Source organism: Gadus macrocephalus, chromosome 12 (genome assembly GCF_031168955.1).
Source record: "Gadus macrocephalus chromosome 12, ASM3116895v1".
NCBI classification, from domain to species: Eukaryota; Metazoa; Chordata; class Actinopteri; order Gadiformes; family Gadidae; genus Gadus; species Gadus macrocephalus.
In genome coordinates, this window is record NC_082393.1 from 16,447,089 (window position 1) to 16,465,294 (window position 18,206).

Here is an 18,206-nt window from a genome sequence, read left to right on the forward strand (position 1 = left end):
AACATAAGCAATAAGAAATAAATAAAACAAAAACAAGACAAAACAAAACAAAACAAAAAAACAAAACAATCAAAACAGTGATCAGTTAGACGTTGTGTGCGAGTTTGAACAGGTGAGTTTTGAGTTGTGACTTGAAGGTTGTAATGGTGTCTGACTGTTTTATGTGTGGGGGGAGGGAGTTCCAGAGCCTGGGTGCTGAACAGCTGAATGACCGGGCACCCATTGTAGTGAGTCGTGATGTGGGGATACATAGTAGTCCAGCAGAGGTTGAGCGGAGGGAGCGGGAGGGAGTGTATTCTTGGAGGAGGTCGCAGAGATAACTGGGGGCTAGGTTGTGGAGAGCTTTGTAGGCGAGGAGTAGGGTTTTGTATTGGATACGGATCTCTGTCCACAAGAGAACCCAAAAACGCTGCCCTAACCATGCTAGGCAAGTAGGGGCGATACAACTTGATGTCAAACCCAAAGGAATATGAGCAGCAAGCGCTGGGCTATGCTGCTCATAGCCCAGCTACTTCTTGAACGGCAAATAAAACAACACCTAATGAGGAAGTTAAGCTCTGTTGACCTGTAAACCTGTATTGCTCGTAGGTTTCTGGCACATGCGCAATGTGTGAAACAACAGTTGCCAATGCTTAAAATCGAGGTCACGATACCATCATTGTTTTTTTGTGTAAAACAAATTAAATGCATCCACAATATCAAAGGGCAAGCCTGCTGGAAGAACTAAAGATTGGTGTTCTTTAACAGCCTGGTGGGAAACCTTCATTCCTCCTTCTTCTCCTCTCCAGACGGAGTGTGCCAGCGGCGGAGAGAGCCCCGTCATGGCGTCCGGCGGCCGCATGCGCACCAAGCCGCTGATCCCCGAGGCATGCTTCACCACCATCACCGAGGAGGACGCCGAGTCGGAGGAGCAGACACCCACGACCCATCTCCACGACGACGGGACCAGCCTGCTCATCAGCTGCTCCCAGTGCAGCGTCCGCGTTCACACAAGTCAGTGCAGCAGAACACACTCCTTGTTGGATGGGGGTTTTCCATCGCACAGGTCGTAGTTTGGTTTGGTTCAGGGTCAGGGCAAACATACGAAACAGGCATGTGTCTCAAAAGGAAGAGATGATTGGAGCGGATTAGAACGTCTTGCTCATCTCCATCCGTGGGACCAGGTCAGGTACACATCACGTTGTATTAAACAGGTTAGAGTACAAAATATTTTCGCTCGCACGGACACACACACACAATTGCAATCTTATGGTATTATATATCTGAACATAACTCCTTAAAGGCCGACGTGCAGGTTAACCGGAAGTTTTGATTAATGGGTACATAAAGCACTCAAAATATGTGTATAATTTATAAAATGTCTCAAATAGTGTTAAAGTCCAGATTTTGGCGTTTTTGGCAGTAACGGATGTTTTCTAAAGCCATTCGGCGATGACGTCACGTTGGGAAGACGTGGTGGAAGGTAGCCTCAGCCTAGTACTAGAACTATGGCGTCTTAAGAGGTGGCAAGAACCACAAATAACATGTATGATGGCCCACAGCCATATAATTTCGAACCTGTCAGACGTGAGAGGGCGAATGAGGAATTGCCAAGAACTGATGGCGGTCAAAGCCAATTAAATGCATGGTCAGTGGAGAATGAGTGGAGAGTTGCTATCATTTAGCAACGCAGCAACGAGCGCTGGAGCTAGTCAATGAACAGCAGTGCATACAATAACTACACTTATTTATTTTTACTGTAGTGAATAGCACCGAGTGAAAGTCAACGTTTTCTTTTTATCTAGTGACGGGGATTATGTCGTTCAGATTAGTACAGGTAAACTTAGCCTATCGGACACGCAATCAGTGCACTTGCAAATGAGTGCCTGCAAGTATAACCGATCGTGGTGTGACATTATTTAACCATCAATCTACCGCAAATACGACCAGACAGATGTACAACACGTACACAAAGCCCATCGTCCAACCCGGCAGATGCTGACAGACAGCCCACAACAAGCCAAACATCACCATGGCGGGTGTGCTCACTCTCGCACAAAATCACTCCAACTTATCCAACTCCAAGGCTAGGCTGCTTCACTAAGACCACAACTAACTACAAGGCCTTCATAACCATGCAGTGTGCCTAAGCCGGAAAGGACACAGAACAGTCACACACACTCATCTTATGCAAAACAATCTGTTTTATCATCAACATTCAGTCATTGCAAAGATTTAATGACTAGCCTCTTAACATAAGTTAGAATGGAACCAAAGTATGTGATTGATACAGTCTGGTTTAGCTTTCGCTTGCTTTCCGTTTTAAGTATGACTTCTCAACATTACCGGCCCTATCTTGCATCCGGCGCAATTGACTTAATCACTGGCGCATGTGTTGCTGCTAGTTTGCAACTGGCGCAGAGCGTTCTTTTCCCTCCTGCGCCATGCGCCGGTAAATTAGGGAATGATCTTGCGCCCCAAGGGGCGGCTCAGCGAAAGGAGGAGGCGTGTTCTGGTGCAAACGTTCCCTGGTGCAATTTTGACGTTTCAGAAACCACTTGCGCCACAAACCAGGAAATGCCTTGTTTAAAGTCAGTGGCGCATTGTTCAGATGCTATTTTAAGGGGGCATGCATAATGTTACTTGTGCACCTCGCGCATACACTTTGCTTCTCTCATCTACCTAGCCACACATTCTTGGTAAATTATTTGGGAAAAAACAGCTGATAGCGGTAATAACTTGGACTTTTAAATCAATGCATCTGCAAACACCGTACAGCAAACACATATTTTCTTGACACAGACATCATGTACATGCCCATAACTTTTAGGGTTCATGAGTATTTGATCGTGAGAAAACATTGTTTTACCGCGAGAATGAATGAATGCGGGCGCGTGTGTGTGTGTCCATCTCACGCAAACTAAACACGTAACGCATAATAGAGCCTAGTAACGGGGACGCTGGCGAGTCTAACGCCGCTCTGTATGGCTAGTTTTTATTCAGTATTTTTAATATTTCTCACGAATGCATTGAACTTTTTTTTTTTTTTTTTTTGGTCTTTAGTAGTTTAGCTAAGTTTACTAGTTATATATAGTCACTTTTCGCTATTGTAAATACGCCAGTTTTCTTTATTTTTACGTGTTTTATATGTGGAGTCGTACAGTTGCTTGACAGTTGGTAGACGCTGTTGCCTTTTGAACACTGCTGCTCACCGGTTGCCGCTTCTCGCTCTGAACATCATTCTGAACATTATCTTTTCGCGATTTTCTTTTTCTTTATCTTACTAGTCTTTTAATTTTTTATTAGTTTTCTTTTGCTTACTTTCAACCCCTTCTGTCTGAAACCCTTCTGGACCTCGGATCGGACTACAATTCTCCCTTTCTACCCCTGGAAACTGGTCGCTAGCTAACCAGCTGGTGACTAGCTGGATGCTACCTGTCCGTGCCACTGCTGTCAGCTGTCCGGGACCTGCCTGCAGCGCTGGGCCATTGATTAGCTGGCTGCCGGCTGTTTGACAGTTGGTGGATGACACACCAACTGTGACACACCAGTCCGCTGCCACCCTGCCAGCTCTCCTGGACCCTTACCTGCGTCCGCGGATTGCTGTCTATCGCGGGGGACGCCACCTCCCTCCTACACCGCTACCCGACAGTGTTCACCTGCTGGCCGGCTAGACTGCTGCTAACCCCCGGGCGCCGTCCAACTGGCTTCCCCGTCTCCAGCATAGCTACAACCGGCAAGCTCCACTCCTCTGCCTCCGCTGTGCTGGCTCTGTGGCTTCACCATAATCGCCTGGATCTACCGCTGGCTTACGCCGCTGCCGACTTCACAGCCTGTGGATTTTGCTATGTTTGACTCTCACGTCACGAGCGCATCTCTGCCGCTCCGTTACTCGGTAACGGAGATGTTACGTCTCCGGATCTTCTCAAGGACCCCCCCACCTCAGCTTGCATCCCACCATGACATTCTCAAACGACCAAAATACCAGTAGGGCCGAGATCGTTTATTGGCCTGTGGCATGTGCCACCGCGACCACTGACATACCATGGCATATGCCGTTCTGGAACGGTAACTGCCGTTCTGGAACGGTAACTGCCGTTCTGAAACGGTAACTACCGTTCTGAAACGGTAACTACCGTTCTGAAACGGTAACTACCGTTCTGAAACGGTAATGCCATGGCATATGCCTTTCTGGAACGGTAACTACCGTTCTGAAACGGTAACTGCCGTTCAGGTGGAACGGTAACTGCAGTTCCCAACAATGGTATGTGACACCAGCATAACTCCTCCGTATAATTTCAAGACAGGTATTGCCATAAATGTAAAGGTATATATATTTGGTATTTATTGACACAATATCACAACATAACGCCGTAAATAAAGGGATTTACACGTTTCTCTCGTCCGTGCTGTTGTTAGGATATTTCCGATCTGTTTTGTTGTTGCTTTTGTAATGACAGATGGTTTTGAAAACAGCCGGACTTGCTCCGGTGGCGGTAGTTATAGCCTAGCCTTCTAGGTGGCCATAGAGCTAGTCTATTGCTTTGTTCCAATATCCATACTATCCGCAGTCATTATACTTTATTTTAGTATGACTTCTTTTTTTATATAGTTTGAGTACGTAGTGCGTTGCAATTAAGATCAGGGCGAAAGGAAGTGTAGTGAAAGGACCCGGATGGTATACTCAAACGGTCAAACCGATGAGTGTGGATTGATGTACACCTTTCGTGCTCCACGGCAGCGATCTAATAGCTACGTAGCTGAAGAGGCGGAGCCAGGCTGAGCCAACGTCGGCGCATTTTCTTTAATAGGTCCATGCATTTTCCACGTATCCTGCATTAATGGAGTCATTTTGTTGTTTTAATAGCTTTATAACTACTATGTGTAAAGAGTTCACCGTTCAAAGCGAGATGTTTATTGCGGTTGCGATCGTAGTTTCCGGTTAGTGCACCAGAGCCAGGTCCCTATAGGGGTGGCACTGTAGGCTATGGCTAGACAGTCATCCATTTTTCCACTCGTGTTTTATCAAGATGTTCTAGTAGCGTAGACTATAATAAAGCCTATACTGTATGACTGCTTCAGCTCATAACTATTCAATAGGCCAAATATTAAGTTTTGCATTTGTTGTTATTGGTGTTTAACCAAATAATTTAAGCAGGCCTATAGGTTCCTATCATTTAACCCTGATCCAGTGTCATAAACCTTTCTATATCGACATGATCCAGTGGTATCATGGCATACAGGCCACCGTTTTTCCGCTGGCATGCCACTCATGTAAAATGGTATTACCAGTTTCTACTGGCACCTACCGTTTTTCCGCTGGCATGCCACTCATGGAAAATGGTAATTACCAGTTTCTACTGGCACCTACCGTTTTTCCGCTGGCATGCCACTCATGGAAAATGGTAATTACCAGTTTCTACTGGCACCTACCGTTTTTCCGCTGGCATGCCACTCATGGAAAATGGTAATTACCAGTTTCTACTGGCACCTACCGTTTTTCCGATGGCATGCCACTCATGGAAAATGGTAATTACCAGTTTCTACTGGCACCTACCGTTTTTATAAGAATGATTGTGTAGCTGTGAATCATGAGTGGTATGTGTGTATGAACGGGCAAATACCACAGGAAAGGAATATCTACTGGCAAACGGTAGGTGCCAGTAGAAACTGGTAATTACCATTTTCCATGAGTGGCATGCCATCGGAAAAACGGTAGGTGCCAGTAGAAACTGGTAATTACCATTTTCCATGAGTGGCATGCCAGCGGAAAAACGGTAGGTGCCAGTAGAAACTGGTAATTACCATTTTCCATGAGTGGCATGCCAGCGGAAAAACGGTAGGTGCCAGTAGAAACTGGTAATACCATTTTACATGAGTGGCATGCCAGCGGAAAAACGGTGGTTCCAGTAGGAAATGGAACTTCCGATTAACATAATTGGCTTGCCAGCGGAAAAACTTTTGGCCTGTATGCCATGATACCACTGGATCATGTCGATATAGAAAGGTTTATGACACTGGATCAGGGTTAAATGATAGGAACCTATAGGCCTGCTTAAATTATTTGGTTAAACACCAATAACAACAAATGCAAAACTTAATATTTGGCCTATTGAATAGTTATGAGCTGAAGCAGTCATACAGTAGGCTTTATTATAGGCTACGCTACTAGAACATCTTGATAAAACACGAGTGGAAAAATGGATGACTGTCTAGCCATAGCCTACAGTGCCACCCCTAACGGAAACTACGATCGCAACCGCAATAAACATCTCGCTTTGAACGGTGAACACTTTACACATAGTAGTTATAAAGCTATTAAAACAACAAAATGACTCCATTAATGCAGGATACGTGGAAAATGCATGGACCTATTAAAGAAAATGCGCCGACGTTGGCTCAGCCTGGCTCCGCCTCTTCAGCTACGTAGCTAAGATCGCTGCCGTGGAGCACGAAAGGTGTACAATCCACGATTCCACACTCATCGGTTTGACCGTTTTGAGTATACCATCCGGGTCCTTTCACTACACTTCCTTTCGCCCTGATCTTAATTGCAACGCACTACGTACTCAAACTATATAAAAAAGAAGTCATGCTAAAATAAAGTATAATGACTGCGGATAGTATGGATATTGGAACAAAGCAATAGACTATAGCTCTATGGCCACCTAGAAGGCTAGGCTATAACTACCGTCACCGGAGCAAGTCCGGCTGTTTTCAAAAGCATCTGTCATTACAAAAGCAACAACAAACAGATCGGAAATATCATAACAACAGCACGGACGAGAGAAACGTGTAAATCCCTTTATTTACGGCGTTATGTTGTGATATTGTGTCAATAAATACCAAATATATACCTTTACATTTATGGCAATACCTGTCTTGAAATTATACGGAGGAGTTATGCTGGTGTCACATACCATTGTTGGGAACTGCAGTTACCGTTCCACCTGAACGGCAGTTACCGTTCCAGAAAGGCATATGCCATGGCATTACCGTTTCAGAACGGTAGTTACCGTTTCAGAACGGCAGTTACCGTTCCAGAACGGCATATGCCATGGTATGTCAGTGGTCGCGACGGCAGTTACCGTTTCAGAACGGTAGTTACCGTTTCAGAATGGCAGTTACCGTTCCAGAACGGCATATGCCATGGTATGTCTGTGGTCGCGATGGCAGTTACCGTTTCAGAACGGCAGTTACCGTTCCAGAACGGCATATGCCATGGTATGTCAGTGGTCGCGGTGGCACATGCCACAGGCCATTAAACGATCTCGGCGTCTCTCCAAAATACATCCACCGAGGCTCTGGACGGAATTTTCAGTACACTCACAACAGCAACAAAAACATCCGCTCCTTCTGGTCCACTGGGCCCCGCCCCCCTCTTCGCACAGCCCGTACGGTCAGTCCTGTCAATCACAGTGTACTGTCCCCTCTGCTCAAAGCAACCTGCTACACTCCACTCACCTGTCTGAAACTCTGTCTGCTGAACACCAGATCCCTCAGTAATAAGGCCCTTTTGATAAATGACTTTATTGTTGACCAGAGCCTAGACATCCTCTGCCTCACTGAGACCTGGCAACACCCAAATTACTTCTCCCATCTAAATGAGGCTGTCCCACCGGGTTTTTCTTTTATTAGTAAACCCCGGGTTAATGGGAGGGGGGGTGGCCTCGCTCTCCTCCACCGTGATAACATCAAAGTCACCACTGTCACAGTACCCCATCACTCCTCCTTTGAATGTCTAGCTGTAAAACTCACAGGCCCCAAACCCACTATAATTGTCACCATTTACAGACCACCAAAACCCTCTGCTGTTTTCCTCAATGAATTCTCATCACTACTTACATCTGTATGTGCAATGTCCCCCACTGTTATCCTCCTTGGTGATTTCAGCATCCACATTGACAACCCATCCTGTACTTTTGCTAATGACTTCACATCACTTCTGGACTGTCTTGGCATCACACAACATGTCACCCTCCCAACCCATAACAAAGGTCACATTCTGGATTTAATCTGCTGCACTGACATCACTCCCACTAATCTTGATGTCATTGATTTCCCCATCTCCGACCACAAAGCTGTACTTTTTGACATTCATACCCAACTACACAAAACCAAGGAACAACAGACCATCTCCTTCAGAAACATCAAACATATCAACACCACAGACCTCTCCACCCTGATCAGCTCCTACCCCAACCCTCCCCCAGCTTCCTCCCTGACTGACCTGGTGACTCACTACAATAACTGCCTCTCCTCTTCCCTCACAACCCTGGCCCCCCTGAAAACCCGCTCAGTCTCATTCACCCACACTGCTCCCTGGTTCACTTCTCATCTGTGCCAGCTCAAAGCCACTGGTCGTCGACTGGAGCGACTCCACAATAAGACTCAACTCACTGTGCACCGCCAAATGTATTCGGACCACCTCCATCACTACAAGAATGCCCTCACCACTGCCAAAACCTCATACTACTCCAACCTCATCAACACTGGTACAGGCAACAGCAGAGTCCTCTTCTCAACAGTCAGCCACTTACTTCAGCCTCCTAAAACCCTCCCTCCAGACATTTCCACCACCCAATGCACTGCGTTCCTGGACTTCTTCAGCTCTAAAATCAACACCATTCACCAACAACTGGCCTCATTTCGCACCCCACCCTGGATGATCACCTCTGGCCAACCTCTCATCAGCTCCCTCTCTGACTTCACCCCAGTAACAGAACAGACCGTTTCAGAACTCATCCGCAAAGCCAAAACCACCACCTGTCAGCTCGATCCTCTTCCCACCTCCCTTGTCAAAGCATGTCTACCGTCCTTCTCCCCCATGATCACCAACATAATTAACTCCTCCCTCACTACTGGTACCGTACCCCCCACTCTCAAGCTGGCTGCCATCACTCCCATCCTGAATAAACCTGGTGCTGACCCAACTGACCTTAACCATTACCGGCCCATCTCCAATCTCCCTTTCATCTCCAAAACACTTGAAAGGGTGGTTGCCGCACAACTACAGTCCCACCTTGACACAAACAATCTCCACGAACCGTTCCAATCTGGCTTCCGTCCAAAACACAGCACTGAAACAGCCCTAGTCAAAATCACCAACGACCTCCTCCGTGCAGCCGACTCTGGATTACTCACCATTCTCATCCTCCTCGATCTCAGCGCAGCATTCGACACCATCTCCCACCCTCTGCTCCTGGACCGCCTGACTGGCATTGGGATCACTGGTGCTGCACTCTCCTGGTTTACATCCTACCTCACCGGCCGTCAACAATTTGTTCAACTAAGCAACCACAAGTCTGGGTGTTCAGGTGTCTCACTGGGAGTCCCCCAGGGGTCAGTCTTGGGTCCACTCTTGTTCACCACTTACCTTCTCCCGCTTGGCACACTCCTCCGTCACCATGGGGTCCATTTTCACTGCTACGCTGACGACACACAGGTCTACATCTCCACCAAACCCACCGCTGCCATCCCCCCCACCTCCCTCATCACGTGCCTGGAAGAGATCCGGAGCTGGTTGAGCAGGAACTTCCTGAAACTCAATGGAAACAAGACCGAGGCCCTGCTCATCGGCTCCAAATCCACCCTCACCAAATCACAACATACCCCAGCTCCACTCATAATCATCGATGGATTCCCAGTACCCTTCTCCTCCAAAGTCAAGAGCCTCGGCGTCATCCTGGACAACACCCTCTCATTCGCACCCCATATTCACAACATCACCCGGACTGCATTCTTCCACCTCCGCAACATCGCCAGACTCCGCCCATCACTGACCCAATCCAGCACTGAAATCCTAGTTCACTCATTTGTCACATCACGCATAGACTACTGCAACGCCCTACTCACCGGACTCCCCACCAAACTCATCAACAGACTGCAGATCATTCAGAACTCAGCCGCCCGGATCATCAACCGCACCAAATCATCTGACCACATCACCCCTGTCCTCATCCAACTTCACTGGCTCCCAGTACACTACCGCATCCAATACAAAACCCTACTCCTCACCTACAAAGCTCTCCACAACCTAGCCCCCAGTTACCTCTGCGACCTCCTCCAAGAATACACTCCCTCCCGCTCCCTCCGCTCAACCTCTGCTGGACTACTATGTATCCCCATATCACGACTCATTACAATGGGTGCCCGGTCATTCAGCTGTTCAGCACCCAGGCTCTGGAACTCCCTCCCCCCACACATAAAACAGTCAGACAACATTACAACCTTCAAGTCACAACTCAAAACTCACCTGTTCAAACTCGCACACAACGTCTAACTGATCACCGTCTTGATTGTTTGTTTTGTCTTGTTTTTGTTTTATTTATTTATTTATTTATTAGGGGTCCAAGCCAACAGGTTGGATCCCTATTGTTTTTGTAGTGTTTCTTCTTATTATTCCTGCGCTAAAAGTGGGACCACAGCCCAAACCGTAAATGGTGCACACACGCCAATTGCATGACTAGATCCAGGTCCGGCACCGCTACTCAGATAACAAAATCCAGACACGCCGGTCCCTAGGTGGCGCTATACCAAGGAATACGCGTTTGGGGCTATAACTTCCACACCGAACCTCCCACAGTCCAAAACGTTAGACACACAGATTCACTGGAGTCTGCGGTCTATAATTTTTGCACACGACATCTTCAGATGCACACAAAAAAAAAATGTCGAACACTTTTTTGATCCGACCTATGACGACGAAACGGTAGCGTTTTGAATATTGGTTTATTTGCTAAATTAGACGTGGAAAATCAAAAATCCAAAAAAATCCAAAATTAGACATCGGATCGAGTCCAAGTTTTACACACATGTTGGTGCTTACCTTAATGTCGTTCGATAAAAAATTCGGAAAATCTCGCCATTAGGGGGCGCAATAAACGAGGAAATTGTATATCTTCTACAAAATTTCGCCATTAGGGGCCGCCATAAACGAGGAAATTGTTCATCTCCTAACTGGCTAAAGGAATGTTCTGAAAACGCGTTTGGGGATATAACTCCCACACCGAACCTCCCACAGTCAAAACCTTCATATCCACAGGTTCACGGTAGCGTTTTGAACACATGCTTCGCGTTGTGCCGGCGAAATGCACATTTCTTGGACCCCTGCATAACTGCTTGCAGTTCTAGTTAGGGGTCCAAGCCAACAGGTTGGATCCCTATTGTTTTTGTAATTTGGCTCCCCCTAGAAGTGGTACCACAGCCCAAACCGTAAATGGTGCCGACACGCCAATTCCATGTCTAGTTATTATTATTTTTCCACAATGTCTTGTTTTTAAACGATTTATGATAACTTTATGCTCTGTAAGGTGACCTTGGGTGACTTGAAAGGCGCCCTTTAAATTAAATGTATTATTATTATTATTATTATTATTATAATACAGTCCATGGCAATGTATATTAACAGGGGGACACATGCATATTAGGAACACAAGTCGATAACGATAATGCATACAATACTGATAAGAAACGATGTTTATAATGTATTGCGTATCATTAAATAGAACCACAGTTACTGCATATCATATGTTATATCATATAGGTTTTCTTTGCCAACATTTATTTGAGGACTCAGTATTTCTGAAGTTGTGGAAGAAAACCTTATTCCATGTGTGAATAAGGCCATATTATTTGGCCATAAACTGAGCCATTTGCAGTTTGAAATTCATGTGCATCTGTCTCATCGGAGACTGCAGATGCACTGTCAAAATATCAACTCGTCAGATTCAAATGCGCTCATGGCTCTTAAAGGGGATGGGAGCTGGCACTCTCATTGGTTTGTTGCACGTTACGCCCAAACCACACCTACGGGTAATTGGGATACTTCAGACCAACCCTTTTTAGATATGCGCCGGGAGCAAAAGTAATTTTTTGTGCCGGTAAACTAGCGACATCGCCGTGAAACCGCCCACAAAGCTACTTGCGCTTCTCACTTAAGTTTCAGACCGTTAAAAAAGGGCCCTACGTCTTCCTTGTGTTAGGCGCACATGGCTAATTTGCATACGCGCACAGTATTGGCTGGCTCCGCAAGGCAAATAATAGAACATATTTAATTATCTTTCTATCTATTGATCAATGCATGCTTCTAGTTTTAATGTGATGTTTTTTGTGTATGTCCAGTCAGACTTGTTGTCTCCCTTGTTCTGCGTGGTCTTGTAGATTATACTGTGTGAGCCGAATCACCCAAATGAATTCCCGACGATTTGTGTCGTTTGGTATTCATAAAGACTTGACTAGGCTATCTATCTATCTAGGCTACTAATCAACAATTATTTGCCGAAGGCGTAGTATATCTCTGCGACCTCCTCCAAGAATACACTCCCTCCCGCTCCCTCCGCTCAACCTCTGCTGGACTACTATGTATCCCCACATCACGACTCACTTCAATGGGTGCCCGGTCATTCAGCTGTTCAGCACCCAGGCTCTGGAACTCCCTCCCCCCACACATAAAACAGTCAGACACCATTACAACCTTCAAGTCACAACTCAAAACTCACCTGTTCAAACTCGCACACAACGTCTAACTGATCACTGTTTTGATTGTTTTTTAGTTTTGTCCTGTTTTTGTTTTATTTATTTCTTATTGCTTATGTTTATTTATTTATTTATTTATCTTTTTCCACAATGTCTTGTTTTTTTAAAAAATTGTATGATGACTATATGCTCTGTAAGGTGACCTTGGGTGTTTTGAAAGGCGCCTCTAAATTAAATGTATTATTATTATTATTATTATTATTATTAAATAGTTGGGAATTCACTTTGCCTTCGGCGAATAATTTTTTAGTATATACTACACGTGAACACTCCAAAAATAAACAAGATAATACTTTTTGCCGGGATTTATTTGTTTTTATTAGCGGTTTATTTGTTGTTATTAGCGTACATTTTGCGATGAAAACAATATCGAGTTTGAGATGTCAATCATGGGATATTGCCATTTTAAGAGGCGCCATCTTAAGAGGTTCACGTGTAGCATATACTAACTATATATCTATGTATTTATCTATGTATCTGTATAATCAGCTGAACACTTTCATACTAGACTTTACTCTCAAAGGTCTCAATGCGGCTTTGGTCCGTGTGTCTCCCCAACGTGACGTCATGCAAAGCAGTCTGGGGGAAATGAGAAACGATAGCAAACCGCTAAAATAGTACCTACTTTTTCGTATTGCATTCCGTTTTGTGATACCTAACAACATTAAATACAAAAAATAACAGTTTAAATCTTTATTACCAACAAGCAAATTGCGCGAATTTAAAAAAAGGACAACTTGAAGTTGGTTGTATGTAGGGCTGCAACTAACGATTATTTTAATAATCGATTAATCGGTCGATTATTTTATCGATTAATCTATGGATCGGATAAAAAAAGAAACATTTGTAATTGCCACATCTTTATTCAAAAACTGAACATAACTTAATGATAACTGGGATAACCAAAAAAAACATACAATGTAGTATATAAGGGATGTCCATGGTTAACCGGTTAACCGATAAGATCTTTAACCGGTAAATACTAACGATTAAAAAGAAATTAAATCATCTTAATTTCTCTCAGATGACATGAGATTGTTAATTTTTATTGATATTGATACCATTTTCGAGACTCCTTAACGATCCAAGTCTTTATTGATACCACTATTGATGCTTTTCTATTATTTGGTTGAAATATAACTTGTACTATTGCTTTAATTGCTGATAAGATGACTATAGCTCAAGATTGGACCTTAAACAGGTCATAATACCATCTTTACTATCTATCTTATATTGCTGGGAAAAATAGTTTTCGCCAAAATCTATATATATATTTTTTTGTGTTGCATTTGAACAACATCAATCATATTACTGAGCCGACCTAAACACATCACATTTGACACTGTTTGCTACTTTTTTTAAGCTAACTAGCTCTATATCCTGCCGATTTGAACATGGATAAACATGGATAAACTGGATTACTATTTTTAACTGACGGGAATTTCTACACCGTCCAGTTGTGTGATTACTGCTGCTGCTTTGAATGACTGTTGATGTACGCGATTCCGACTCCGAGCCCGTCTGCACACCGTCTGCAGCAACAGCAGCTGAAAGAGTTTTTGGTTGCACTAGACCAGGGATGGGCAACTTTCATGATAAAGAGGGCCACATTTTTCATCATAACCATCGGATGGCCACATGACTGCACACTTCAACTAAACGTGAGCTGAGAGAAGCTACACAATTTTGAATTTGGTAGATATGATTTCCTGTATTCTGGTGCATTTTGGGGATGGCCACTACCTAAAAAATCATCCAGAATTATAACCTATGTACGGTATGTTAATTGAACCAACATACATTCATTTCATGTTTTCCATGCTCAAACAGCCACATGAATGGTCAGTATTTTTATCAGTGCAAAGGGCTCACATACATCATCATTCAATGAAGTCAAAAAACTGAAAAACAGTGGCCCAACATTCAGTGCAACAACTCAATGAACTCAAACCCAACAAGCAGTTGTAGTAGTTGTAGTGGCGACTTAAGTGGATATCTTTAATGACTGATATCGCTTCTAAGCAAACTAGACGCATGGGTTTGCCTTCGAATTCTATGAATTCTTCTCATCTTTCTTGACTGAGTTTTCTGTAACTCGATCAATTATTATTATTATTATTATTTATTTATTTTTAATTATTATTATGTGCGGGCCTGACTGAGTGAGGATGCGGGCCGCACTGAGTGAGGATGCGGGCCGCCAGTTGCCCATCCCTGCACTAGACGGATACTAGTTTTTTTTTAACCCAAAAACAGTGAAGGTACAATACTTTTATATAGGCCTACAGCCCAATGTTAAGATATGACCAAAATACAAGCTGTGGTCGCTCTCATTAAAGCTCGCTGTGGGCGTGCATAGAACCATGAAACAACCTGTCGGCGGCTGGCTGTAAACAGTGCCTACGAGTGATGTATTAATCGCGCGCGACTCAACGAATCGATGACCAAATTCGATGCCAACGCTTTTAGTAATCGATTTTTATCGGTTTTATCGATTTGTTGTTGCAGCCCTAGTTGTATGCTATGTCACCTTTTCCGAGGAAAGTTCGCAAATGTCTTGATGTATGATTTTATCACTCATGCTAGGTCATTTCAGATGTATTTTCTTTAACCTTTATCCATAATGCTTGACTTTCTACTTGGTGGCAACCATTTTGAGAGGATTTGAGAGGAAGTACAAATTAGTCTTGCGTTTTCTTTTCAAATCAAAGCAATAATGATTTCTTGGTGTATATCTTGTGTTTGTTTGCTGCAGGTTGCTACGGCGTAGATCCAGCCAATGTGAGCAAGGACTGGAAGTGTGCACGCTGCAGGGCCAATGCCATGACTGAGGTCAGAACATGTCATTGGTTGTTTGTGCAAATAAGCTGTTACAGTGATGTATGATCAGGGGTTGGTTGTGCTTGGATTGCTGCATGATGGTTAGCTAGTTGAGACCTGAATTTCGATTGTATTTCCCTGTTTCAAAGGGATATTTCTGGTGCAGGTTTTGCATGTGGGCTCGTCTCAATTAGATGGCTCTCCCTTTTAAATCGGTTGAAAGCCGAAATGTTCCCAAACTGGCTAAACGGTTTGGTTCTGTGACCAGAGCAGCTGCTGTCTCGAATAACAAAAACTGAGGCTCTGCAGCAAAGGATGCTAACATAGGAATTCAGTTAACTCATGCGCATCAAAGTGTACATGTAACAATATCGTGCCAGCCCTCATTTATGCATTTATAATTTATATTTTATCGATTTGTTTGAAAATACCAGTCCCAAATTTCAAAAAGAGTATTTATGTTGTCTTCAATGTGTTTATTCTTTCCCTCTAGAACTGCTGTTTGTGCTCTTTAAGGGGCGGGGCCCTCCAGAAAGCCAACAACAACAAGTGAGCGGAACCACACCACCTCCACTAGCATGTGTTTAATGTCAAGGTAGTTATCATTGAGCTTACTTAAGAGATGTGACCAGCGGCCTGTTTGTGTTTCAGGTGGGTACACGTGTTGTGTGCAGTGGCCGTGCTCGAAGCACGCTTTGTCAACATCACTGAGAGAAGTCCTGTGGACCTGAGCGGAATACCGTTGCAGAGATTTAAACTTGTGAGTTCCTGTAAATAATGTCTTTATTTGCTTTGGTTTTTGTTGGATTTTGTCCGTGGTTTTATCCGTGAACAAAAGGGACGGTTATAAAACAGTGGGAACAACGGAACACTTTCGACTTTGCTGGATGTTTTTCCTGCAGTTTGTGACTTGTGGAATGGAGGTCTGGATTTGTCCCTAAATGAGCTGTATATAATTAAAGGTGGTTGTTAGATTATTTTCTAGCCAACTGTTAGTCAATTAAATGGAAGACACTACTTATGAGACATCCTCAAAACGTCCACGTGCTTGAGTACAACATTTTGTAGTTGTCTGTCTGTCTGTGTACAATTCTTTAAACACATATATTTTCTGTTGATCTCGTGATCCCTTACTGCTTGCTAGAACATGCAATGTTTACATTTCATATTAGGTACCACAACCTATAAACCTTTTCTTCCGTTCCCCACCCCCCTGCCCCCTCTCTTTTAACCCTGTGTCGGTCATGTCGTTCAGAAATGCTACTACTGCAAGAAGCGCATGAAGAAGGCGTCGGGCTGCTGCGTGCAGTGCTCACACGGCCGCTGTCCCACCGCCTACCACCCCACCTGCGCCCAGGCCGCCGGGGTGCTGATGCAGCCCGACGAGTGGCCCTTCGTGGTCTACGTCACCTGCTGCCGGCATAAAGGCCCCACACAGATAGAGGTAAGCCCCCGTTTCCAGCCCGTCCGCAGTAACAGGGCGGTTGTCGTGTTAGTCAGTGCGAGTAAGTCCACGCAGTTCCTTGTCACAGAGGGGACTCATTTCCAGGTTGTACAAATGATTTATACGTTCACCTCCGCTCTGCACGACGTAGCGCACCAACCCACAGTTTTGCAGTACCCAAAAAGCGAGATGGTTTTGAGCTCTATCTTATTGTGTTTGTTTGAGAACACATCACCCGACCTGGTAAAACGCACAATGTCCCATCACATCTCAAAAGAACGCACCTTCAAGGCATACGCCAAGATGTCATTAAATTGCCATTTGCCTGTCTTACCCAGATTCAGAGTTGTGTGATTCCGGGAATCATCAGTGTGTGTCCAAGGGGAGGTTGCTGGGTTGACATTTACTTTCCCTGAGCCACTTCCCTAGACCTGCAGAGTTGCAGAAGCCTAGCTCCTGTTCATGTGAGGGAATACACTTAATATTAGCATGTTCAGCTTATTCAAAACAAATGCCAGGAACCAAACAACACAATTGTAGTTTGTGTTCAAACACACTGTTATTTTCGGTGCTGTTATTTTTAGGCTACTTCTGATGTTCCAGGGTTGGGTTTGTCGGCAAATAATTGATTTGGTCATGGCCGTCCCGTAAAAGATCTGCTTCTTTTAAGGTATGCCAGCCCATGAAAGTGTAAAAAGTGAATGTGTTGTTGCTCATCTCACGGCATACCCCTCCCAGCGTAACAAAGCAGCGATGCTGGAGCTGACGGTGGGACAGAAGGTCATATGCAAACACAAAAACGGCCGGTACTACCAGTGTGACGTGGTGCAGCTGTCCAAGGAGACCTTCTACGAAGTCAACTTCGACGACGGCTCCTTTAGCGACAACCTTTTCCCAGAGGACATTGTGGTAGGTTTGTTGGTGCTTTGGTGTTGTTGATTGTCTACTTAGAGATTAAAATGTATATTATAGGTGTATAATATATCATATTCATATTTGAAATATGAATGCTAATTTTTCTTCAGAAGTATTGCTACAAAGAACAGGCAGAAATATGCTACAGATATAATATCACTACCCTAAAACGGGACTTGAATAATATATTTGCGTTCTTGGTAAATATCTGCTGAATCGTTTATCCACATTAAGAGGTCTCACACCGTATTATTAAACACAGACCTGTTATTTGTCAGTGAATCAAACAAGGGCCTGTGTCTCCTCCTTCACTGAGTTCTTGTGCAACCCCTCAGAGTCGGGACTGCGCCCAGCTGGGGCCCCCCCCGCCCGGGGAGGTGGTCCAAGTGCGCTGGACAGACGGACTCGTCTACGGGGCCAAATTTGTTGCAACTCATGTGACTCAGATGTACCTGGTAAGAATGAAGTTGATCTGGCAGAAAAGTTCTGAGTTCGCCAATTATAAATCATT

At 44.5% G+C, this 18,206-nt stretch overlaps 1 protein-coding gene across 2 annotated transcripts in view; it reads left to right on the forward strand.

Moving 5' to 3' along the window:
- Positions 1-18,206, forward strand: part of kdm4aa (lysine (K)-specific demethylase 4A, genome duplicate a) — a 30,370-nt gene that overhangs the window by 9,874 nt on the left and 2,290 nt on the right. For both annotated transcript variants that reach the window (XM_060066837.1, XM_060066836.1), the window contains exons 14-20: positions 789-993; positions 15,272-15,348; positions 15,830-15,885; positions 15,988-16,096; positions 16,592-16,780; positions 17,519-17,689; positions 18,031-18,150. In XM_060066837.1, the coding sequence (XP_059922820.1) occupies positions 789-993; positions 15,272-15,348; positions 15,830-15,885; positions 15,988-16,096; positions 16,592-16,780; positions 17,519-17,689; positions 18,031-18,150 (927 nt within the window). The remainder of the gene's footprint in view (positions 1-788; positions 994-15,271; positions 15,349-15,829; positions 15,886-15,987; positions 16,097-16,591; positions 16,781-17,518; positions 17,690-18,030; positions 18,151-18,206) is intronic.